At 29.5% G+C, this 21,155-nt stretch overlaps 1 protein-coding gene across 1 annotated transcript; it reads left to right on the top strand.

The window, feature by feature from the left end:
- The first annotated feature begins 2,694 nt into the window (after positions 1-2,694).
- On the top strand, positions 2,695-3,474 carry LOC139854879 (uncharacterized). The gene has a single exon (XM_071844153.1). It carries the CDS (start codon positions 2,695-2,697, stop codon positions 3,472-3,474), a length of 780 nt encoding a protein of 259 aa, XP_071700254.1.
- The last annotated feature ends 17,681 nt before the right edge of the window (positions 3,475-21,155 follow it).

The following is a 21,155-nucleotide window of genomic DNA, read 5'->3' on the forward strand; positions in this document are numbered from 1 at the left end:
TTCATTAGGTCATCTGAACCAAATCGGGTGTCAACCGTAAGAACGGTGGTTGCATAGCATGGTTAAAGACAGGACCTTATGCCAGACCGACAAATTATAAGGGTGAGCTTTACTATTGCTCCTACAAAGGATAGTAATTGCGTCCAACACGTTATATACCATAATTAAAAGCATGTCAGGGGACATTGCCTTAACAGTTGCTTGTTCAACGCTTTCCTTTACAACCGGACGGTAGTTTACCGAAAGGTAATATACGGAGCAAGTATACTGGATGTGTTGCTTTCCTAATACAAGGTTAGCAAGTGGGTGACACAAAACCACAAGTTTTGAGCTAAAATTTTCAAATCTGAAACCCACCAAGCCCACAAAAATATTTTGCAAACACCGGTGAAGGGTTATTCCGGAAAACTTATCTAGGGTAAAAACTAGATTTAATTTTTAAAAGATCAAATGTTTTCATAAAGATCCAATTTCCTTAATGGATCTAAATTTTATAGTCATGTGGGACTGTAAACCACATCGTTACTACCATTGTTTATACCGCCGTAAAGAAATCACTGATGTACAAAGTGTGAACAATAAAGAAGTGATTCTTGTATTTCAAGACTATATTGCTTGAGGACAAGCAACGCTCAAGTGTGCGAATATTTGATAATGCAAAAAACGAACATATATTTCATAGCATTATTCCTCAAGAAAGACAAGCTTTTAGTTTCAATTGTCCTATTTACAAGTGATATTTGTTTAAATAATAAAAGGTGAAGACAAAAGACAGATTCGACGAATTGAAGATGCAAACGACCAAAAAGCTCAAAAGTACAAAATACAATCAATGAGGTTCCAATTATTGATAAGAAACGTCTCAAAATTACAAGAGTACAAGATTCAAAACTCAAAGTACAAGATATTAAATTGTACGCACGGACGTTCGAAAATCCGGAACCGGGACCAGAGTCAACTCTCAACGCTCGACGCAACGGACTAAAAATTACAAGTCAACTATGCACATAAATATAATATAATATATAATTAATTCTTAAAATTAATATATATATTATATTATATTATAAAACCGTCGGCAGAAGAAAACAACCAAATGTGAGCCTCCCCAGCTGGCCATGTGATCGCATGGCCTGGAAGGCATAAATCCATGCGATCGCATGAGCCCCAGTTCCAGCCCACATGCCTATAAAAATCAAGCTTTGGTGCACCACAAAAACACATCTTTTTCTTCTTCACTCAACGTAGTATATGTATATATAATTTATATTTTAATTTTAATTTTAATTTTAAATCCTAATAATAAGGGTGTGTTAGCGAATGTTGTAAGGGTGTAAGTCAAAATTCTGTCCGTGTAACGCTACGCTATTTTTAATCATTGTAAGTTATGTTCAACCTTTTTACATTAATGTCTCGTAGCTAAGTTATTATTATGCTTATTTAATCTGAAGTAATCATGATGTTGGGCTAAAAATATTAAAATTGGGTAATTGGGCTTTGTACCATAATTGGGGTTTGGACAAAAGAACGACACTTGTGGAAATTAGACTATGGGCTATTAATGGGATTTATATTTGTTTAACTAAATGATAATTTGTTAATGTTAATATAAAGATTTACAATTGGACGTCCCTATAAATAACCATATACACTCGATCGGACACGATGGGCGGGGTATTTATATGTACGAATAATCGTTCATTTAACCGGACACGGGAATGGATTAATAGCCACTAGAATTATTAAAACAGGGGTGAAATTATGTACAAGGACACTTGGCATAATTGATAACAAAGTATTAAAACCTTGGGTTACACTCAGTCGACATCCTGGTGTAATTATTAAACAAAGTATTAAAATCTTGTTACAGTTTAAGTCCCAAATTAGTTGGAATATTTAAACTTTGAGTATAAGGATAATTTGACGAGGACACTCGCACTTTATATTTATGACTGATGGACTGTTATGGACAAAAACCAGATGGACATATTAAATAATCCAGGACAAAGGACAATTAACCCATGGGCATAAAACTAAAATCAACACGTCAAACATCATGATTACGGAAGTTTAAATAAGCATAATTCTTTTATTTCATATTTAATTTCCTTTATTTTATATTTAATTGCACTTCTAATTATCGCATTTTTATTTATTGTTATTGTATTTAATTGCACTTTTAATTATCGTACTTTTTAATTATCGCAAGTTTATTTTATCGCACTTTTATTATTCGCAATTTCATTATCGTTATTTACTTTACGCTTTAAATTAAGTCTTTTATTTATTTAATATTTTACATTTTGTTTTAACTGCAACTAAAGTTTTTAAAATCGACAAACCGGTCATTAAACGGTAAAAACCCCCCTTTATAATAATAATATTACTTATATATATATTTGTATTTTTATAAATTTAAACTAATATAGCGTTAAGCTTTGTGAAAAAGATTCCCTGTGGAACGAACCGGACTTACTAAAAACTACACTACTGTACGATTAGGTACACTGCCTATAAGTGTTGTAGCAAGGTTTAAGTATATCCATTCAATAAATAAATAAATATCTTGTGTATAATTATATCGTATTTAATAGTATTTCCTTGTAAAATTTAATAGTATTTTATACCCCTTAGCTTTAACAATCAGACACCTTTCATCGTCATTCACCTTATCGTGGTACTTGGCAGAATGTTATGATTGCAGGAAAAAAGATTGATAGCTTGGGACTTGACTTCAGTAATTCCTTTGTAAAAACAGTGGGAAACGGTGCTACAACTTCCTTTTGGGACGACACTTGGCTTAGCGAAGGTAATCTTAAAACAAAGTTAAAAAGGCTGTACAAGTTAAAGGCGCTGAAAGATGTGGTGGTGCGAGACAGATTCATTCAAGGTGATAGCTGCTGTTCGGGTTCGTGGAATTGGATCAGACAACCTTCGGGTCGAGCATTGGGCGAACTAAACGCATTATCAAACTTAATTCAATCTTTTGCGTACAAAAACAGTGAGATAGATGGTTCGTGGAGTTGGAACATGGTCTCAAGTGGGAAATTTACAACCAAAGCACTTAAAGAAAAAATTGAGGAAAAGTTGAACGAAGGACATTCGCTTCATATCGAGACACAACAAAATAACTTAGTGCCGAAAAAGATCGAGATATTTATTTGGAGAGCAAGGTTGAGAAGATTGGCCATTCGTGTGGAATTAAACAAAAGAGGTTTGGACCTTGACTCGATACTCTGTCCTTTATGTAAGAATGATATTGAGTCGGTGGAACATTCCTTAATTTTATGTAATCATGTTTTGAAAGTGTGGGAAAAAGTGTATAAATGGTGGGGCTTCACTCATGTGTCAAACCTTAGTATTAGTGAAGTTTTTCTTGGAAGATCGACACAAGTATTAACGGCCCTTCAAACTAAAGTGTGGCAGGCGGTCGAGTGGTCATGTGGTTACCTCATTTGGAAAAATCGAAACTAAAAGACCTTCAAAAATACATCTTGGAACGGTCAGATGGCTCTAAATGAAATTCTAGTCCAAAAACATTCGAGTGGATCTTTAGAAGAATTAAAGGAAGATCGGTGTATTGGTTAATGTGGTTATCGAACCCAACTTCGTGTTTCCTGTAGCTTGTATTCATAATTGGGATGTTCTCTCAACATCCCCTTGTATTGCATCGTTTTATGTTCGTGTACTGTAACAATTAATTGTATCCTGGCTTCTAATTGTTTGTAAAGATCCAGGAATTATCCTGCTAGTGCAGGCAACCTCTGTATTTGTTTTCTCTTGTGGAATGAATTATTGCCTTTAAAAAAAACAAAGACTATCATAAAGTTGTAAGTTTAAGTCTTTTTGAAGCATTAAAGTCATATTCGTAGTAGTTGTATACACTGATTAAAGCAGTTAAAACTAATTTGGTTCGACCAGTTAGACGGTTTGAACCAATACTTTTTGTATTTGATTAAAAGTAACAACTATGCTAGAAAACATTAATTCTTCGTTTATAAGTTGACTAGTAGAAAGATCCGTAAAATTATGAGTTTGACGAAGAAAAATATGTGGATGCTACGGTGAAAATTACAATTGTAAATTAAACAAATATGTATTTCATATGTAAATGTAATATATGATTTATATAATTATAATTATTTTATATATGTAATATGTGTAATCAATAAATATGTTAATGTATGTTGTAAACTTGTCTAATTAGTAAAAAAACTAATCAGATGATGAAAAGTAAAAATTGCTAAATTAGAGTTTGAGTGAGTAAAATCTAATTGTACCCATAACAAATCATGATAGTTCTAAAGTGTGATTGCCTGCTAAACAAGACAAAACCTATAAAATAGAGTAAACATAAATAAACGTTTTCAAATCTATTCCATGTTATAAATCCAAAAGTTCATTTTTGGACGAATAACCACCAGTGTAACATGTATGGTAATTAGCAATATGTTCTAATTTAACACGTCAAACAACGTAGTTAACTGTTGACACGATAACCTCAAAGATACCTTTTTGCTCTGAAGTTAAACTACATTATAGCGCGTCATGTTCTTATCTCAAGGATTTATGGTCATAATGGGGTTCACCATGAATCAATCTGTTTGTGAATCTTTTGTTGTATTAGATTAATAATGTAGTCTAATTGGTCAATTATTAATATTTGGTTTAATTCACTAAATCTTGTTGCATTAGTTAGTATTAAATTTTGTTCCATTAATGTATCCAACTTGAGCATTTATCCCTGCTTGCTTCATAACTATCGCATGCCATACGTCAATTATTTTCTATTCACGTAAAGCTTGTTTTTTTCACCAATCTCTCATGTTATCAATTAATAAGAAGTGGTCCTGGTGTCTTCATCACGATTGCATGACTGCTGGGGAAGAAACCTGTGTTGGAGGTTTTAATAAAACTTCGTGTAGGGTAAAATAATTGATAGCCGGATAAATCACTGAATCGTGGTATCACTTTTAGAAAGTAATTATTCGACCTTTATTGCCTGGGTTACATGAATATCACTTTGGGATAAGACAGAGATTAGTTCTTGTTATTGGCAGTAAACAAGAACTCTTTTGCATAAGAGTATTAAGATTTTTTTTGTGTGTTTTTATTCTTATGAATGATAGTCCATAATTATAGGCACCCAAAAACAAGTATTATTTCACGATGGAGATGTTTCACTAACTCCACGATGGAGATGTTTCACTAACTCCACGATGAATATGTTTCACTAACTCCACGATGGAGATGTTTCACCTACTCCACGATGGAGATGTTTCACCAACTTTTTAACAGCAAAAGTGGGTGCAGGAATAATACTTCAGTAATCACTCAAATTTGTGATGATGGAAAACCACTTTCGGGTCCAGGTAATCTATCACTTAATGGGTGTACACTCCGTACCTCCTAACCCATTTACAAGTGTAGATTAAATCCCTCAATTACACTAAATTTCCAACAATCCTCCCCAATTTACTGCAATTCGTTTCATGAGAATTAAACAAATTAAAACAAAAACTCATGCATAAATGAAAATATCTTGAAGATTGAATTTTCACCTTAGTACATTACACATTCCAAATATTCGAGAATCGGGGTGTTCTAAGAATTGAACCCTTCAACCCATTTGAATAACTGAAAATAATATACACATAAGTTATCAAATACTCTAAAGCTATCCTGACACTTTACAAGCCATGTGTCCATATCCTTTCATGAATGTATCTAAAGCAAAAGTCCAAGCTTTGTTAAAGCGACAAAACTTCAAATTCACATAGGTACTTCATTTCAGTCATGCACCTGCTCATGCACTTTTTCAAATGAACTATTAAGAAGCTAGACTTCAACCTCACCTTCAGCAGGTCCGAGTACATACCTTACCTTGGGACGATATAAAATTTATGTACTCTAAATTTCTAAGTATAAGTCTTCTACATTGAATTCAGCTTCTGATTTTCATCAGAAGGGAATTGGGTATCTTATAATTAGAAATTTATGTGGACTTTAAACCCATCCCCATAGCATACTTGTCAACCAAGTCTCTTGCCAATCCCTTCGTCAAGTGATCAGCTAAATTCTGTTGTGACCTCACGAACACTATAGAAATCACCCCATTCATGATAAGTTCATGAATCATGCTATGTCTGACACCTAAGTGTCTAGACTTTCCATTGTACATCTGGCTATAAGCCTTTCTCAATGTCGCAGCACTATCACAATGAATAGACATGGGTGCTATAGGTTTAGTCCATAATGGTATCTCATGGATCAAGTTTCTAAGCCATTCTGCTTCGTTACCAGCAGCAGCTAAAGCAACAAACTCAGATTCCATCGTTGAGTTGGTAATACAAGTCTGCTTCTTAGAAGCCCATGAAATAGCACCTCCCCCAAGCAAGAACACCCAACCACTCGTTGAAGAATGATCTTCAATATTGGTTATCCAACTCGCATCAGAATATCCTTCTATTACCGAAGGAAACCCATTATAAGATAAACTATAGTCCATAGTTTTCTTCAAGTACTTCAGTACCCGCCTAATTGCTTGCCAGTGATGAGTACTAGGATTACTAGTATATCTACTCAGTTTTTCCATAGCAAAAGCAATATCCGGCCTTGTACAAATCATGGCGTACATCAAACAGCCAATCACCTGAGAATACTCAAGTTGTGATACAGGTTCACCTTGATTAGGCATAAGCTTCTCACTTGGATTAACAGGGGTACTCACAGGAGCACATTCAAAGCAACTGAACTTTTTCAACACCTTCTCAATATAATGAGATTGACAAATTGAAATTCCTTTGCTTTCATGTTTGATCCTAATGCCAAGGATAACGTCAGCCTCCCCCATATCTTTCATGGAGAATTTTGATGACAAAAATTCTTTTGTTAAATCAACCTGAATTTGGTCAGTCCCAAAGATTAACATGTCATCAATATATAAACAAATTATAACTCCTTTACCAGAATCATCAAATTTACTATATACACATTTATCTGCTTGGTTTAATTTAAAACTACTAGATAAAACCACTTCATCAAACTTCTGATGCCATTGCTTAGGTGCTTGTTTCAAACCATATAAGGACTTCACAAGTTTGCACACCTTACTTTCATTTCCTGGCATGACAAAGCCCTGAGGTTGGTTCATATAAACCTCCTCATCCAATTCACCATTCAAGAATGTTGTCTTCACATCCTTCTGGTGAATAACTAGACTGTGAATCAGAGCCAAAGCAATCAGCAGTCTAATGGTAGTGATACGTGCCACGGGAGCATAAGTATCAAAATAGTCGATTCCAGACTTTTGTCTAAAGCCTTGAATGACTAACCTTGCCTTGAACTTTTCAATAGTTTCATCCACCATCATCTTCTTTTTTAAGATCCATTTGCAACCCAAAGGTTTGCAACCACGAGGTAGATCAGCTAACAACCAAGTGTTATTGACCATGATGGAATCCATCTCATCATTAATTGCCTCTTTCCAGAATGCAACATCCTGAGACCTCATTGCTTCATCATATGTTTTAGGATCATCATCAACATTGAAACAATACGAATATTGGGTAGAAACATCATCCCTAGAACCTTCAATTAAGTATAACTGAAAATCAGGTCCAAATGTGAAATGCCCCATCCTAATCCATCTGGACGAATACATTACATATGGTTACATCGCGAGGTACTTGACCTCTATATGATACATTTTACAAACATTGTATTCGTTTTTTAAAAGACAAACTTTCATTACATCGACAGTTGACGGCATGTATACCATTTCATAATATATCCAACTATAATTAACTTAGTAATAATCTTGACGAACTCGACGACTCGAATGCAACGTCTTTTGAAATATGTCATGAATGACTCCAAGTAATATCTCTAATATGAGCAAATGCACAGCAGAAGATTTCTTTAATACCTGAGAATAAACATGCTTTAAAGTATCAACCAAAAGGTTGGTGAGTTCATTAGTTTATCATAATCAATCATTTCCATAATTTTAATAGACCACAAGATTTCATTTTCATAAATATCATTACACTCGCAAGTGTATAAAAATCCATTCGTATGATGAACACCTGGTAACCGACATTAACATAATGCATATAGAATATCCCCCGCATACTCGCAAGTATGCCATTAATATTAGCAATCGCAATCACCATTTAAATCGAAGTACTAAAGCATTCCAAATTTCAGAATGGGGTTTGTTAGGCCCATAGATCTATCTTTAGGATTCGCGTCAATTAGGGGCCATTTCCCTAATTCTTAGGTTACCAGACTTGAAGGGGCGATATTCGGTATAGTAATCCAACCATGCAATGTAGTTTCAAGTACTTGTGTCTATTTCGTCAAACATTTATAAAAGCAGCGCATGTATTCTCAGTCCCAAAAATATATATTGCAAAAGCATTAAAAAGGGAGCAAATGAAACTCACGATAGTGTATTTTGTAGTAAAAATACATATGACGACATTGAATAATGCAGGGTTGGCCTCAGATTCACAAACCTATATCATTCGTATATATATTAAAACATATAATCGTAACTGAACAAATTTATTTATTATATCTTAAATTTGTATATTTAATTTGTGTATATATTTAAAATGGTTAATCTTCATATAGTTATATTAATATATCCATATTTATATACGTACTTGTTTAAATGTTATATTTAAAAATCGATAGTTTTGTTATTTGTATGTATTTATGTAACTAATATTAATAGGTTTGATATATATAGTTATATGAAATTTAATATAATTTTAGTCTATGTAATTAGTATATTTTATGTATATAATATTTATTTGTTTTAAAAGGTAGTTTTTGATATTAATAATGATAATGTTAACAATCATACTACTTAATAATAATAATACTTATATTGATAATAATATTAGTAATATCAATAATAATAATAATAATAATAATAATAATAATAATAATAATAATAATAATAATAATAATAATAATAATAATAATAATAATAATAATAATAGTAATAATAATAATAATAATAATAATAATAATAATAATAATAATAATAATAATAATAATAATAATAATAATAATTGTAACTAAGGTTATGATAACAATAATAATAATTGGTAACTAACACTCATATTAGTAATAATAACAGTAATAACTAATATTCATAATACTTACTAATAATAATACTAATAATAATAATATTTCTAATACTTGATGATAATAATAATAACAGTAATAATACGTGTAATAATAACAATAATAATAATAATAATAATAATAATAATAATAATAATACTAAAATGATAATTTAATAATAATAAATATATTAATAATACTTATATGACTAATAATAATAATAATAATGGTTATACTACCGTTAATTATGATAATATTAATAATAATACCTATAATACCAATAATAACAATAATAATAATACTAACAATAATAATTGTAATCATAATATTAATAATAATAATAAAAATAATACTAATGGATTTGAAAAAGAAAAACTACCTTAAAAGCCATCTTGTAAAAATAAATGCCCGAAACGGGACTCGAACCCGTGACCTTACGCAAACCCGAACACACCCTTAACCATTCTGCTAACTCGTCATATCTGATTGAAAATCACGACACATATTTAATTAACTCATATTTATTTTCTACTAGATTTTCTTTTTCAGTTTCAACAATTAATTAGCCACGGATTAAATCAAGTTTTTAACAATCTAATTAATTGGTTTTAGTATTTATTATGCAACAACAATAATTGAAATTTATTTAAATTTAGTTTCATATAAGAATTAAACAGAAATTAGTAGCAGCAGGTTTATAAATATACGTATAAGCTAAATTTTGATTCTTGAGATTTTGAAACAATTAAGCTTAATTCACAACATGGCTTAGATGCTAAATCCTTCCTATAAATTCTTGAAATCACTAATTAGTCTTGAATTAAAACAAAAATTTCGAATTTAATCGAAGAACAGTCTGTTGACTTTTATTTTGAAAACATTGATTTGAGAAATTTAAATTCATTAAAAGGATTTGGAAGTTTAAATTTTTGCAGTTAGATTGTATGAATGATATCAAGTATATTTGCATTTATATATTTTAAAAATCTATTCGTTTTCAAGCGTTTGATAATCTCTGTTATAAATACGTTAAACTTTAAATCAAATTTCAATTCTTAGATTGTTTTAGGTTAAAATTGTAACATGAAAAAGGTTCTAATTCAATCATGGAAACTTTCTGAATCATTAATTATGTCAAAAACACTGAAACGATTTCGAATTTTAGGATGAACACATTCTTTGACTTTTTCTTTTTTATAGTTTGACTTCAAAATTCAAAATAAATAGAACAAATTGAAAACTAGAAACTTACAGATTGTTCAAATGATTGATTCCTAACTCAATGGCATTTATAGTTTGTGATGATTGACTCAGATTTGGGCTATTGGATATAGAATCATCGTGACAGAGTAACCGAGCTAAATCCTAATTTATTTGATAATTTCCTCAATTACTAGCAACTATGGTAGTGAGTATATGATAAGAATAGGAAAAATAGATCGAATGAATTGGTGCAGAGATTATGAAGTGATCAGGTTGAATTTATGTAGGGTCGATGATTGCAATCTGGTATCACGAGTGTAATAGCAGGACATAACAGATAAATATATTGATATTTATATATTATGTACGCCTATTTTTTTTATCTTTATAAATTATGTTTGATATTAATATTTGATAAATATATTAAATATAATATTATGTTAATTTTAATAATAAAAATATTTCTAGATAATATTATCTAATTTTTAATCAACAAATTCATAAAATTAATATATAATAATATAATAATTATCATAATAATAATAATAATAATAATAATAATAGTTAATATTAATGTTAATGTTAATAACAATAAGTTGTATTATAATAAAAATAATAATTTTAATAATTTTAGTAATACTGATAATGATAATAATTGATAATAATAATGATAATATTAATAATGATAACAATGATAACAATGTTGATATAACAAGTTACACGTATCAAATCTCATATTTGTATATATAATAAATTAATAATGTTAATATTACTGGTATTAATGTAAATGACGAAAATAGTATTTATTATTAGTATAATAATTATAATTTAACTTGTAAGTAGTTTTAATATGTTTATATATTATTAAATATACAATATTTAATAACTATCTACTATACATAATAACATATATTGATTATCTATATCTTATATATATTACAATATACATATAAAAGTAATTATACATAAAAATTATATATATTTATATATAGATTCATTTTAAATTATACTTAATTATTTTGTATTTTATTTTACCTATTTAATTCTAATGATTTAATTGTAGTTTATTATCTCAGTTTATTTTACATACTATTATTTATATTTTTATATTTATATATATATATATATATATATATATATATATATATATATATATAAATATGTATGTATGTATTCAAACATATTAGTTTACAACAATTGTTCGTGAATCGTCTGTAATGGTCGAAGGCCGATTGAATATATGAAACAGTTTCAAAATTATCAAGACTCAACATTATAGACTTTGCTTATCATGTCGAAATCATATAAAGATAAAGTTTAAATTTGATCGGAAATTTTCGGGTCGTCACAGTACCTACCGGTTAAAGAAATTTCGTCCCGAAATTTGAGTGGGAGCATCATGGTTAACAATAAAAATGTTTTTCTGACGAATATGAGCTGATAAATAGAGTTTTATTACTGTTGAGTAATATGGATAAGATAATTCGACTACTTGAAGAGTACGAGTGAAGCTATCACAAAAGAATGAAATGAGTTAATGCAGATTTGACTTAACTGGTGACGTAGTCACGGTTGATTTCCTGAATTCAAGGGGAAAGGATAGAACTATCAAGATAATATGTTCTTGATATGTTTAGAGATTAGATAGAATGTAAGAGTCGTGTAACATGGCACATGATGCCGTTAGGATCTGTGAATCATCACGTTCCATTTAGAAACTCAGCATGACTTACTGTAATATAATCACGTTGATCAAGTGTCAATATATTATACTAACTCATGCTTCAGTTCCCAACACTACTTCAAAAACATTCATATTTTAAATTCAAAATTGTCAGAATTTAGAAACTAAAACAGTTTCCTTTCTGATGTAACACTGATATCGCGAAGAGATAAATGATTTCAGATAAGAATAGTTATAAAAATATTTTCAGAAATATCGAGGATATTTATAATGAAAGATTCGATGATTCTTAGAATTTCTAATATCGATGGATGATGATGAAGATTTATCCGTAAAAGTGTACAGTCAGGAACAAAGTATTCGTTAATGACTTCAGCAGATACTGAATCATTTGGATTCTTTGAAGGCAAGTTTTGTCTTTGTGATTTGTCCATATTCTCCTTCATGGTTTGCTCAATTCGTTTTCAGAACTCAGAGATCTGATTCGTAAGCTAGAGTGCTTTTTCAGAATTTCAGAATGAAAGTTCATAATTCTAAGAGATAAATGTTATATGTATACATATAACTGTTGATGTAGAAACGTAGCGAGATTTAACATACATATTTGCTGATTCCCGGTAATTAGTAAGGCAATTCTTGTTCCCAGATACGGATGAGTATTTGATAGGGTTTCAATGAATATGAATAGTGATTTGTCGGAGAGACTTACACTCGAGAATACTGATGTTGCTGGTACGTTTACTGCTAATATGGTGGAATATAAACGGTTCTCCGGTAACACTGATGAAAGGCAAACTTATATATCAAGGTTATAATAAGGTTGTTTCGAACAAAAAGTCGAAGTTTGCTTGCTGGAGCTGTGACAAAATTGGCTACTTTGGAAAGGGATTGCAAATTTATTTTCGGTAACAACAACGCCAAAGGAGCTAGCACAGATACGTGTTAAACGTTTACTCAGGTTCCGAGTGTTTTAAGGTGCATAACTATATACATCAATCTTTTCTTCCGTAGATGAAGTGCGGTTGATTCGTCCTATCGATTGAGGTGTTTTCAAGAATCATGAAAAGTTTGAACGCAGATTGTAATCGTCAAGATACAATTGAGGTTTAAGATGAAATTAAGTGGCAAACTTGAAGAAATGTTTAGTTTCATATGTTATAATCAATATTTTAATTCATTTTAATTGTCCAATGTTGGTAGTCCACAATTTGTAGTCCACAGTTAGTAATTCATTAACTCACATATAGTTAGATATATAATATTCGAATTACTTAATACATATCGTGACCCATTATATACATGTCTCAGACTCTATCACAACTCAAAGTATATATATTATTTTAGAATCAACCTCAACCCTGTATAGCTAACTCGGTCATTACCGCATATAGATTGTCTATGGTTATTCCAAATAATATATATAGATGCATCGATATGATATGTCAAAACCTTGTATACGTGTCCCGATATTTAAAGTGCGTAAAATAAATAACAGAAATTAAATGACGATAAATAAAATTGCGAGAATTTAAATTGCGATAAATAAATTGCGATAATTAAATGTAATACGGAATTAACAGTTAGCTAGGAACAGGTAGCTAGGAATAGTTAGCGTGGATTCTTAACAAAATTTCTCATAATTAATTTGTTTGTTTCTAACAAATTTTATTTTGTCCAATGTTTTCTTCATTATGCCACTTGTTGGATTCTGATAGATCAAAATCCAAATATGAAATTGAATGAAAATGGTTATTCTGTGGTGAACGGATACGTATATCTGTGGATGCAAGTAGGATAGTAAATGACTGTTGAATCAGATTGGAAGAATGTACAGTGTAACTTATTAATGTGAAATTTAAATATTCCTCGGGTATTACCTACCCGTTAAAATATTTTCACCATTAATAGTTCGTACAAAAGAATTTTTAATTACAATCTTTACGAAAACATATATACATATATATTTTCTTCAGATGTAATCATGGATTTAATGGGTCAATATGATATTAAACTCATTTGATTTACCGTTAGAACAAGAATATATAATCTCTAAAACATTAGAGATTACATAATCGCCATGTCGAACGAAGACAAATGATGTAGAACGGTACGTAGAATGAAGATCATGTTTGGGGTATAGATTGTGATATTGAGGCATGAGATGTTGAAACTTGGGTTGTTGGTGGTACTGTTGGTGGATGTTGGTGTTGCTGAAGCTGGTACATTTTGCACCATATTTTCCAAGGCTACAACTCGGGCGCGAAGCTCGCTGACTTCTGATATTACTCCGGGATGATTGTCGGTAGGAACGAATGAATGAATAGGATTTATAATCTAATATAGTATATAATCATGACGAGATACTCTGGAAATGAGAGAGAAAATGGTATTACGAACAGGTTCGCCGGTAAGTTCTTCAGGTTCATCGCTAAGAGGTAAATTCGGTTGGTGAAAAGGATCGCCTTCTTCGCGTCTCCATTGATTAAGTTGACTACAAACCCATCAGATAAATTGATGATGGCTGGTTGGTTGATCCATTCCGGTTATACTGTTTTCAGAGCTCAGGTGGATATCCATATCAGAATAGCTGTCGGAATCCGAGGAATTCGAACTGGTTGAGGGATCCATCTCGTACAATCAGATGGAGGATTTTTGATATGAATTAGATTATAGGATGTAGATTAGTATCCTGCAATACATAATTTACATATGCATAAATAATACTAAAATCCCATAAGTTGCGGAGGAATCTACGGGAGCTGTCAGGCAAAGGTAACAATAACAGATACGCTAAGATATGAATTTATCTATACACTGTCTATGCAATAGAGGTAGTAAGACGTGTCTAGACTTTAAGGATAATAAACAAATAATTTTCGACACTAAATGATAAGCAAAACTTTTGACATGCAGACACGGTCCAAGTCCAGACCCACTAATGCATCTAAACAACTATCAGTTAGACACACTAATGCAAGACCTGGTTCGCTAAGACCACCGCTCTGATACCAACTGAAATGCCCCGTCCTAATCTATCTGGACGAATACATTACATATGGTTACATCGCGAGGTACTTGACCTCTATAGGATACATTTTACAAACATTGCATTCATTTTTTAAAAGACATTTCATTACATCGACAGTTGATGGCATGCATACCATTTCATAATATATCCAACTATAATTAACTTAGTAATAATCTTGACGAACTCGACGACTCGAATGCAACGTCTTTTGAAATATGTCATGAATGACTCCAAGTAATATCTCTAATATGAGCAAATGCACAGCGGAAGATTTCTTTAATACCTGAGAATAAACATGCTTTAAAGTGTCAACCAAAAGGTTGGTGAGTTCATTAGTTTATCATAATCAATCATTTCCATAATTTTAATAGACCACAAGATTTCATTTTCATAAATATCATTACACTCGCAAGTGTATAAAAATCCATTCGTATGATGAACACCTGGTAACCGACATTAACATAATGCATATAGAATATCCCTCGCATACTCGCAAGTATGCCATTAATATTAGCAATCGCAATCACCATTTAAATCGAAGTACTAAAGCATTCCAAATTCCAGAATGGGGTTTGTTAGGCCCATAGATCTATCTTTAGGATTCGCGTCAATTAGGGGCCATTTCCCTAATTCTTAGGTTACCAGACTTGAAGAGGCGATATTCGGTATAGTAATCCAACCATGCAATGTAGTTTCAAGTACTTGTATCTATTTCGTCAAACATTTATAAAAGCAGCGCATGTATTCTCAGTCCCAAAAATATATATTGCAAAAGCATTAAAAAGGGAGCAAATGAAACTCACGGTAGTGTATTTTGTAGTAAAAATACATATGACGACATTGAATAATGCAGGGTTGGCCTCGGATTCACGAACCTATATCATTCGTATATATATTAAAACATATAATCGTAACTGAACAAATTTATTTATTATATCTTAAATTTGTATATTTAATTTGTGTATATATTTAAAATGGTTAATCTTCATATAGTTATATTAATATATCAATATTTGTATACGTACTTGTTTAAATGTTATATTTAAAAATCGATAGTTTTGTTATTTGTATGTATTTATGTAACTAATATTAATAGGTTTGATATATATAGTTATACGAAATTTAATATAATTTTAGTCTATGTAATAAGTATATTTTATGTATATAATATTTATTTGTTTTAAAAGGTAGTTTTTGATATTAATAATGATAATGTTAATAATCATACTACTTAATAATAATAATACTTATATTGATAATAATATTAGTAATATCAATAATAATAATAATAATAATAATAATAATAATAATAATAATAATAAAAATAATAATAATAATAATAATAATAATAATAATAATAATAATAATAATAATAATAATAATAATTGTAACTAGGGTTATGATAACAATAATAATAATTGGTAACTAACACTCATATTAGAATAATAACAGTAATAACTAATATTCATAATACTTACTAATAATAATACTAATAATAATAATATTTCTAATACTTGATGATAATAATAATAACAGTAATAATACGTGTAATAATAACAATAATAATAATAATAATAATCATAATAATAATAATTCTTAAATGATAATTTAATAATAATAAATATATTAATAATACTTATATGACTAATAATAATAATAATGGTTATAATACCTTCAATTATGATAATACTAATAATAATACCTATAATAACAATAATAACAATAATAATAATACTAACAATAATAATTGTAATCATAATATTAATAATAATAATAAAAATAATATTAATGGATTTGAAAAAGAAAAACTACCTTAAAAGCCATCTTGTAAAAATAAATGCCCGAAACGAGACTCGAACCCGTGACCTTACGCAAACCCGAACACACCCTTAACCATTCTGCTAACTCGTCATATCTGATTGAAAATCACGACACATATTTAATTAACTCATATTTATTTTCTGCTAGATTTTCTTTTTCAGTTTCAACAATTAATTAGCCACGGATTAAATCAAGTTTTTAACAATCTAATTAATTGGTTTTAGTATTTATTATGCAACAACAATAATCGAAATGTATTTAAATTCAGTTTCATATAAGAATTAAATAGAAATTAGTAGCAGCAGGTTTATAAATATACGTATAAGCTAAATTTTGATTCTTGAGATTTTGAAACAATTAAGCTTAATTCACAACATGGCTTAGATGCTAAATCCTTCCTATAAATTCTTGAAATCACTAATTAGTCTTGAATTAAAATAGAAATTTCAAATTTAATCGAAGAACAGTCTGTTGACTTTTATTTTGAAAACATTGACTTGCGAAATTTAAATTCATTAAAAGGATTTGGAAGTTCAAATTTTTGCAGTTAGATTGTATGAATGGTATCAAGTATATTTTCATTTCTATATTTTAAAAATCTATTCGTTTTCAAGCGTTTGCTAATCTCTGTTATAAATACGTTAAACTTTAAATCGAATTTCAATTCTTAGATTGTTTTAGGTTAAAATTGTAACATGAAAAAGGTTCTAATTCAATTATGGAAACTTTATGAATCATTAATTATATCAAAAACACTGAAACGATTTCGAATTTTGGGATGAACACATTCTTTGACTTTTTCTTTTTTATAGTTTGACTTCGAAATTCAAAATAAATAGAACAAATTGAAAACTGGAAACTTACAGATAGTTCAAATGATTGATTCCTAACTTAATGGCATTTATAGTTTGTGATGATTGACTTAGATTTGGGCTATTGGATATAGAATCATCGTGACAGAGTAACCGAGCTAAATCCTAATTTATTTGATAATTTCCTCAATTACTAGCAACTATGGTAGTGAGTATATGATAAGAAGAGGAAAAATAGATCGAATGAATTGGTGCAGAGATTATGAAGTGATTAGGTTGAATTTATGCAGGGTCGATGATTGCAATCTGGTATCACGAGTGTAATAGCAGGACATAACAGATAAATATATTGATATTTATATATTATTTACGCCTTTTTTTATCTTTATAAATTATGTTTGATATTAATATTTGATAAATATATTAAATATAATATTATGTTAATTTTAATAATAAAAATATTTCTAGATAATATTACCTAATTTTTAATCAACGAATTCATAAAATTAATATATAATAATATAATAATTATCATAATAATAATAATAATAGTTAATATTAATGTTAATGTTAATAACAATAAGTTGTATTATAATAAAAATAATAATTATAATAATTTTAATAATTTTAGTAATACTGATAATGATAATAATTGATAATAATAATGATAATATTAATAATGATAACAATGTTGATATAACAAGTTACACGTATCAAATCTCATATTTGTATATATAATAAATTAATAATGCTAATATTACTGGTATTAATGTAAATGATGAAAATAGTAATAATATTAGCATAATTATTATAATTTAACTTGTAAGTAGTTTTAATATGTTTATATATTATTAAATATGCAATATTTAATAACTATCTACTATACATAATAACATATATTGATTATCTATATCTTATATATATATATATATATATATATATATATATATATATATATATATATATATATATATATATATATATATATATATATATATATATATATATATATATATATATATATATTACAATATACATATAAAAGTAATTATACATAAAAATCATATATATTTACATATAGATTCATTTTAAATTATACTTAATTATTTTGTATTTTATTTTACCTATTTAATTCTAATGATTTAATTGTAGTTTATTATCTCAGTTTATTTTACATACTATTATTTACATATATATATATATATATATATATATATATATATATATATATATATATATATTAGTTTACAACAATTGTTCGTGAATCGTCTGTAATGGTCGAAGGCCAATTGAATATATGAAACAGTTTCAAAATTATCAAGACTCAACATTATAGACTTTGCTTATCATGTCAAAATCATATAAAGATAAAGTTTAAATTTGGTCGGAAATTTCCGGGTCGTCACCAAATGATTTAGGTTTCCCTTTTCTTTTGCTTTTTCGAATCTTAAGTGACTGATCAACAGCCTTTTTAGAGGCTTCATCATTACAATCCTTATTGATTCCATTGTTACTTGGAATCATATCCTTTGGTCTAGGTATAGATGAAAATCGATTTTCCATCAAAGATTGCATCCCTTGATTCAATCACAGAATTAGTTGAGACAAACTCATTAGGCTCTATAACATAGAACCTATATGCCTTGAAATTTTCAACATATCCAATAAATATGCACTCTATACCTCTTTCACCCAAACTTTTTTTTTTTGGGATCAGGCAGTCTTACAACAGCCCTACAACCCCATACCCGAAGAGTGTTCAAGTTAGGTTTTCTTTTATTCCAAAGTTCATAAGGTGTAATCTTGTTCCTTTTGTTAGGAACTCTATTAAGCAAATAACAAGCTGTTAACATAGCTTCCCCCCAAAATCCTTCACTTAAACCCGAATAAGATAACATGGAATTAACCATTTCCTTAAGGACCCTATTCTTCCTTTCAGATATACCATTTTGTTGTGGAGTATAAGGAGCTGTGGTCTCATGGATAATACCAACGAATTGGAAATACAATTGATCAATGTATTCACCTCCCCTATCCGTTCTAAGTCTTTTAATCAAAGCCTTTTGTTGTAATTCTACTTCAGTTTTAAATATTTTAAATTTATCTAATGCTTCATCTCTAGTATGTAACAAATAAACATAGCAAAACCTAGAAGCATCATCAATAAAAGTCACAAAATATTTCTTGTTCCCTAAAGTAGGAGTTGCATGCAAATCACATAAATCACTATGTATTAATTCCAAAATCTTAGTATCACGATGTATATTTTGAAAAGGCTTCTTAGTGATCTTTGTCAACATACACGTTTTACACTTTTCATTGTTCATATCAAAGGCCGGTATTAAACCATCTTTAGACATATCTTGCATTCTTTTAAGTGTACATGTCCTAGTCTAGCATGCCAAAGAATAGAATTATTTATGCTAGTAGTAGACATACAAGCAATATCAACACTTACATGTTCAATGTTTAGTCTAAACATTCCATTACTCAAATATCCAAATCCAACAAATAAACCATTTTTAGATAAAATAAATTTGTCAGATTCAATAACTTGCTTGTAACCACAATTATTCAACATACTACTTGAAACCAAATTTTTCCTAATTTGTGGTACATGCAATACATTAAACAAAGAAACAATCTTTCTAGAACTAAAGATTAAATCCACACGACTACGTCCATGAATAGAGGTTGTTGACTCATTTCCCATATGAAGAATTGATCCATCAGTCACCGACTCGTAAGTCTTGAACCAACATCTATCCTTACATACATGAATAGTATCTCCCGAGTCAACCCACCACGCAACATCATCATCCTGCACAAAACAAATCTAAGATATATACAAAACATAATAATTCTCAATTGAATTATTAAATATATTTTGACCTTTTGGGGCTTGGTTGTTCGAACCATTGTCCGAACCGCTTGTGCTAGATCCTTTGGCATTATTATTACCAAAAATAACCTTGCAATCCCTTTTCATGTGTCCAGTTTTAGCACACTTCCAACAAGTCAATTTAGACTTCTTATTCGGATTAGCCTTGTTATAACCTTGATGCTTACGTTTGCCCTTTTTGTCATTATTACCAGTGAACTTTTTATGTTCCACCATATTGACGACAGACGTACCAGCAACTTCGTTGCTCTTTGGCTTGTCATTATCCTGCAACCTGAGGAATTCCTCAATACGCAGATGACTACTTAACTCAACAAGAGTTAACTCCTCCTTCTTATGTTTCAAAGAATGTTTAAATTCTTTCCAAGATGGAAGTAGTTTATCAATTATGCTTGAGAATTTAATAGACTCATCAATATTCATTTTATGTTGTGTGAATTGACCAAGTATACGAATGAGCTCATTGTATTGTTCCAAGACCGGTCTAGAATCGACCATCTTGTAATTATTAAAATTACTCACAAGGAACTTTTTACTAGAAGCATCCTCAGACATATACATGGTTTC

This window comes from Rutidosis leptorrhynchoides, chromosome 6 (genome assembly GCF_046630445.1).
Source record: "Rutidosis leptorrhynchoides isolate AG116_Rl617_1_P2 chromosome 6, CSIRO_AGI_Rlap_v1, whole genome shotgun sequence".
Classification (NCBI taxonomy): Eukaryota; Viridiplantae; Streptophyta; class Magnoliopsida; order Asterales; family Asteraceae; genus Rutidosis; species Rutidosis leptorrhynchoides.

Bases quoted from the DNA above. Each gene is read 5' to 3' on its own strand.
- LOC139854879 (XM_071844153.1), top strand. From the start codon at position 2,695: ATGATTGCAGGAAAAAAGATTGATAGCTTGGGACTTGACTTCAGTAAT.